Here is a 6758-nt window from a genome sequence, read left to right on the forward strand (position 1 = left end):
GAGGAAATGGTACCCCTGTTTCTTTTGCTCACAAGCGGAGATATGACCAAGAGCAATATCAATTGCCCCAACCATTTATAGTAATTTTCGTCATGGAGAATCGACCCTTCGACCACATGGTGTGCTGGATGAAGTAGTCCAACCTTGAAATTGATGGCGTATTTGGGCAGGAATGGAATATTATTTTTCCAAGTGACCTCAAATCGAAGAAAATCATATTCATCGAGGATGAAAAGTATGTGGCTCCTGCTCCGGGGCATTCATTTGGAGCCATAAGGGAACAAATCTTCAACTCCAACAACACCTCTGCAAATTGCCCACCCGCAAACGGATTTGTTGTGTAGGCCAATTCCATGGGACTCAACATGTCTCACACAGTCATGAATGGCTTCTGTCACTATTTACAACAAAATTTTCTACGATTTTGCAGTGGTTTACAGATGGTTTGCTTCTGTTCCTTCTTCAACCCAACCCAATAGGCTCTATGTCCATTCTGCTACTTCCCATGGTGCTACCAACAATGTAACCAAGAAGATGGCAGCACAATACCTTGAATCAACGCTTTCTTTTGGGATCTATTACAAGAACATTCCCACCACTCCTAACAAACCCAAAGCTCAAATATGTGACCAAATTCCACACTCATGACAATCCAAGAAATCTATTTGGAAAAGTTACTGCACTCATTGGATTCTCATAAGACGGTGGATTTTTTTAGGTAGTTTGGCAAATGATCCACAGAAATTTGGCACAAACCAACCTGATCATTTTATACCAACTTTATAATCATTATACCACGCCTGCTCATTTGCTATTGCTTGAATGTTTATTAAGCCTTTTCAACAAATCGTTTTGTGCATGTTCTGCAAATACTGCGCCGTGAACTGTGATTTTTTTGAGGCAGTATGTCAAACAATCAGCCACGTTCTTGGTGATTGCACATTTCTTTGAGATATTTTGCTAAATGAGATTCTAGTTGGATGGACTTTGACAGTAGCCATGCCACCACATTGACATCCAATTACGCACAAAAGCAATAGCCATAGACGTCTCTCCTTTATTGTTCTGGACATCCACCAAGCTAGTGCTCCTCTTATTCTTCTGAAATAGCACGGACAACCTTTTCATTTTTCTTTTTCCTTTGAAATGCCATGTGAAGCATAGTAAAACCATCCCTTTCTTTGGCGGTCACCACTTGCTTTGTTGTGAAGGAGGAGCATTTATACATTATGTCTCTCCTGTTGCGAGCATAATTAAATGTAGAGGAACAGTCTTATCATCATTGAATGCATTTATGAGACATCAAGTCTTATCTGAGCAGTTTTATTAGTGGGTGGTGGAGGATGTTGATTTCGAAAAAACAGGTTCTTCTTTGCAAACAGAAAACACCTACAGCGCAATGAATTATATGATTTGACATGGAGATCATTAGAGTATAAAGTAGGATCAGAGAACAACTTATTAGCAGTTTTAAACCATCAATTTCAGGTTGCAAGCGAACTCAAGAGGGAAAAGGTTTGTATTTGTGGCTTGGGGCATGTGAAAAATCTAACTATTGCAGTCACTGATTATTAATCTCCTATCGTAAACGATTATTAAACTGCTGAAAACAAATTTCCAGCTAATATTGAAAAATAACACAACTGCAACTTCACTTAAAATACGGAAAGAAATGCACAACACAATCAACATAATATTTTCGGACAAATTGTCCCTGGAAAAACCCCTAAGGGAAAACCAGTTCTACAGATGAGAAATTATATTAAACTTCAGCAAATCAAGAGATACAAAATTCTTTGCCTCACATTGGCAGAACTCTGACAACCTCCTAATTTCTTCCGCTGATATTCCTCACTGCTATCCCTGCGCCGCCCTTGCTAACACTGCAAGACTGTTTGCTAACACTGCAAACTGCATCTTCAAAACGCTTCACCTCCAAATGATCCAATGACCTCTTTCTATACTACTCCTATTGGTAAACCAACGACCGAGATTAAATCTAACCAACGGCTGAGATTAAATCTAACCAACGGCTGAGATTAAGACAACTCGACAACCAATAATAGAATTGGTTGCAAAGTGTCCAAAAGGAATCACTAAAATTAGTAAATAATAACCATTTACTAATTTTTGACAAGTAGACAAACAGCTGTCCAAACCACCCATAAATACAACCGCTATTCATAGATAAGGACGAACAGCTGTCCAAGCTACCTATAAATAGTGCTGCTATTTCCGGGTCAGAAATAACAGCTGTCCAACTAACAATAATTAACAAGCAGAGAAATTGTTGCCCTGGTGGAGACGGCTATGAACGACAAGCGGTGCACGAGCTCTGATGGGAAGCAGGGGAGATGCAGCTGCCCGGCCATGGATGGAAATGTCTACTGCGGGATACATTATGTATTGGCTAAGCTGAGAGCGCAAAATAGCATGAAATTCCAGTCAAATAATGATGGAGGGGTTTTAAAGAGATTTAAAGCTAATTCGGATGGAGGAAGCTTGAAGAAGTTAAATCTCAATGACGATGGTGGAGGGTTGAAGTTAAATCATCATACGCTTGGAGCACGTTAGTGTGTAGTCTCTACTTTTTTATGCATAACTGTTTAATGAATTGCTATGAAATGCATAGATCCAGTCAGTACACTGTGAATGTAATTTTTTAAATATCTGTAATATCAAGTTACACAGGTAATTTATCTCTAGAGGGGAATTTATATCTATGTTTTAATGTACAAGAAATTCAAGTTGAGGGAAATTCCATTGAACGCATTCTGTCTTCACAATTGTGTTCGAACTCATGTGTGGCAGGGGAAGATGAAGAAGACGAAAAAGAGGTATGGACGAAGCGGGAGGAAAACCCTATTTCTGCTTTCACACTAGGAAGAAATTCAAGTGGGAGAAATATATCTGAGAGAAATCGTATAGAACGCATTCAACATTCACAATCCCCTCTGAACGCATCCGCTTCAGGGGAAAATGCCTTCGATAAAAAAATTAAGCGTTCTGATGACATGCAAGCCGATTTGGATCGAGCGATAAAAGCTAATAAGGAACTGGCTGAAAGAAACAATACCCTAGCGGAGGAGCTCTGCAAAGCTAAAGAACAATCTTGTAAGAAGTTACAAGACATGAAAACTAAATTAGATAGAGCTGTACTTGTGATGAGGGGCTTGGATAAAAGAAGCAATAGATTAAAGGAGGAGCTACACAGGGCTACAGAACGAGGAAACTCCAGCGAACGAAATCTCGAGCAGACAAGAAAAAAGCTGCAGAAGCTCTGTAGAACATTCTCTGCAGTGAATGAAGTATGTGATGAAATGCGCACAGAGCAAGAGCAAACAGGGGCGGTCCCACATCTTTCCAAGAAGAGAAAATATGTTCTTAAGGTTTACGAGGTCAATGACTGGGTGAATTGTTCAATATGCTTGGAACCATGGACTGAATCCGGAGAGCACAATGCCTGGTATGTTGTCAATGTAAATGGATGTTTAACAACAGCAACTTCTATTTGCTTTTCTTTTGGTTTTTCCATGTCAAGGAATAGCTTATAATGGTCATCTAAGTTGTTTAGCCTGTAACTGTCTGATCTGTTTTTATCCCTTGATCGTTTCTATTAAGAAAAGATCATGTGATCATCTATATAAGGAGTACTCTTCTCCTTTGCTTAACAATAACATTCAATTATTATTTCAGCCTTGACCTGGGTTTAGTATGAGCTTCGTAAGAGTGGACTTCATGAGCCTTAACAAGATTGATGTGTACTGGTAACTTATTAGAGGGAATAGAAGGCGGGACTCTGAAATTATTGTAGTTTATCTGATAACATGAATATGATCTTACTCTGAAACTGAGATTGTTGTGTAAAAGAACTTAATTGTTAACGAGCGTTGTTAATAATTCTTTATTTGTTAGAAGGTGGTCAGAGTAGTTGGGTTTGGTGGTGAATCCTATACTATAGAAGGGATCTTCAAGAATCTCAATGATTTGAGAACATCCAGCACTACAGCGGTGAATTGGCATGGTTTCCTTCTGGGAGATCATTAGTTCAAAACCTCGTATTATCAAATTAAAAAAACAGAATCTTAATGATTTTCAACAAGATTTTTGGCATGGGCTTCAAAGTATCTCTTTATATTGTGTGTTCATGATTATCAGATCACCATGAGGATTGTTTTTAACTATTCAACACCTTCATTTGTTTATGCTATAGTAAAGCCAGTTGCCAATTTAGCTTCTGAGGGAGATCTTGTGTAATACACAAGATTACATCTTTCGATCTTACCTAGAAATTGTTTATATTCAATTCCCCTGTATTTTGATCTCATAACCAAGCTCAAGAAGAAATCAAACTTGGCCAATCTGTGCACAGTACAATCCATCCTATCTTATACATGCATGATGCAGATGTCATTGTGTGGGTTGCATTTTTTGGACAATCACACAATCATCTAGTATAGATTAAACATCTTGATACTGTTGGGCTTTTATCATTATGTAGGTTGAGGTGATTCATGCTACCATTAAATGTAATCGCAGGCTCAACACCAATAGTGATCTCTACATATTCAGGCAGCGCATTACTGCGAGTGAGCCAAGCATTAGAGCAAAAAATTCTTAAAAGCTCTGGTTAGCAATTTTGCTGCTAGCCTTGCTAGCCCAAAATTGTTGCATTGCATTACTCTGAAAAAATTGTTGACAATGTATTCATTCTAAACTAGTGAGCAAATACTCAAATGGGACCCCACTACAGACTGAAAATAACGAGTCCTGTATTAGTAGATAGTAGATACCCCAAAATCATTTTAGATAGATATTAGATGTTACCACTTGTCGAAAGAGTCTGAAAGTGATTGAAAACCACTTGTCTTGATCTGATGTTATGTCTTTTAAAAGCTCACAATTTCTAGTGCAGTTAGGTACCTCCTTTGTAATGCAGTCAGGCACCTCCCACAAGGAGTACAAGGTAGTCTCATATATTGTCACCATATGTTAACCCATACACCTATGGCTAGTGTCGTGGACTATAAAAGCCCTCCTTTTTTTGAAGAATAGCCATGTTTGACTTTGAAACTTTTCACTTATATTCATACATAGAATAAAGTGTGTTGTGCGATTTTGGAAAACTTATCAGCCACCACTAAGATAGGATCGTTTCTGTTTGAGTTCTTGGAAATCATATCCATTAATGCTTACTTGAACAATGTGCTTGGCATGGGCGGTGAGGTCTCTACAGCACATTTTTTTGGGTTATGTTGGGATTTTAGAATCAATTATAAAAAATATCAATACATACTTTCAAATTTTCTGTATCAATTTCATTTTCAGCTTAGGTGATTTTTGAGAAAATTGAATGAGATTGTTTTGATGTCTGTGTTAGACTTATTCCTTACTCTAATTCCTCTATTGTATTTCATGGAACTCGTGTCTTATTGTGGAATGAAAAGCGAGATGAAAAACCAATTTATGTCCCTGATTTCTTTAAATGCCATATGACGGTTGACTAAGCCCTGCATTCACAACCACTCCGAACAACCCATGATTGAACCCAAAAGATACTCAAACTTATAGCCATAAAATAAAAATAAATAAAAATCCATCCAATGAGAATATTTTAAAAAATAGCTTAAATTTACGTCTGTAAAGGAAAAATACAAGAGCTCTCTTCTTCGTTTCTTGTGGAGATTGATTCTTTTATTGTGAGCAGCTTATAAGAAGAATTCTAATATTCCTGATTGTGGATCTCCAGTTCTCTTTCTTGTGGCCATTTCTTTGGTAGATCATGCATAACCCAATGGATTTCAAGAAATGGAAGTCGTGATTCATCCACTGTAAGTGAAATTCGATAAGTATTTTATTTGTCTTCTTATTGCGTCAGATGTTTGGATCACATAATTTTTTCAATCTTATTAAATATTTATTTAAATAATTGCAGTGTCCAGTATGCTCGAAAAGGACTACTTTGACTGATATCAGACATCATTATGTATCACAAATTTACGATGGGAAAGAAAAGTTTGAACATGGAGATTAGTTAGTTCTGTTGATGTACCTTACCGGAACATCTGTGCTACTCTCTACACTGAGGGAGGCCCATGCACTATATATGCTTATATGTAGTTTCAATTTTGAAAATCTGTGTATTTCCAAAAACCTTAATCAAATGTTAGACGTATTTGTAAATGGGTCATCTGAGACTCTAGAAAATTTAATTTTGAATTATTCGGAAAATAATGTTAGTTCAAAATTTTCAACCTAAGATTGTGTAATTTATCTGATGATAGATTTGGGCATTATTTCAATTGCATCTTCTCCTCCTTAGAGGATAGGCTTATGGGCTTAGGCACCCAAGATTGTGACTATATATTTAAAATATGAAACTATTATGGTATAATATCTATTATTCTTCTATTTGGCTGTTCAGTAGGTATGAAATGGATGAATACAAAAAGCAAAATTATTAATTCAAAATTATTCAAAAGATTACTCAGTCTACAAGATTCTCATGGATTCATCTATACGGTGGAATTTGATTACAGAGGTAAGCCCCTTGGTCAGCTTCAAGGCCGGTCAACTATGCCAGTGCAACAATAGAGCCATAAAACTTTCATACATATATTGGATCATGGTTGCCTTAAATCCTAGCTTGGTTTCAGCGAAGAGTTCAAGGTTCCCCACTCCCATTGGTAGACTTATATCACATTGAGAAGCATATCCTTTTTGCCCCTAATTCCCCTAAGGTTGTGCATTTTGAGAAT

The 6758-nt window shown here is 37.2% G+C and overlaps 1 protein-coding gene across 1 annotated transcript; it reads left to right on the forward strand.

Annotated features, from left to right (window-relative positions):
• The first annotated feature begins 2290 nt into the window (after positions 1-2290).
• Positions 2291-6409, forward strand: LOC149558009 (uncharacterized). The gene is made up of 4 exons (XM_089786077.1): positions 2291-2569; positions 2812-3466; positions 5750-5831; positions 5936-6409. Exons 1-4 carry the CDS (start codon positions 2311-2313, stop codon positions 6032-6034), a joined length of 1095 nt encoding a protein of 364 aa, XP_089642203.1. The 5' UTR covers positions 2291-2310; the 3' UTR covers positions 6035-6409.
• Positions 6410-6758: the final 349 nt, after the last annotated feature.

Source organism: Cupressus sempervirens, chromosome 5 (assembly GCF_028749045.1).
Source record: "Cupressus sempervirens isolate cs-2001-9-10 chromosome 5, ASM2874904v1, whole genome shotgun sequence".
Classification (NCBI taxonomy): Eukaryota; Viridiplantae; Streptophyta; class Pinopsida; order Cupressales; family Cupressaceae; genus Cupressus; species Cupressus sempervirens.

What these genes read in the sequence shown, in the direction of transcription:
- LOC149558009 (XM_089786077.1), top strand. Translation starts at nt 2,311, where the DNA reads ATGAACGACAAGCGGTGCACGAGCTCTGATGGGAAGCAGGGGAGATGC. An exon ending in TCATCATACGCTTGGAGCAC is followed by an intron (nt 2,570 to 2,811) that starts GTTAGTGTGTAG and finishes CATGTGTGGCAG; the next exon opens with GGGAAGATGAAGAAGACGAA. An exon ending in TCCGGAGAGCACAATGCCTG is followed by an intron (nt 3,467 to 5,749) that starts GTATGTTGTCAA and finishes GTGGATCTCCAG; the next exon opens with TTCTCTTTCTTGTGGCCATT.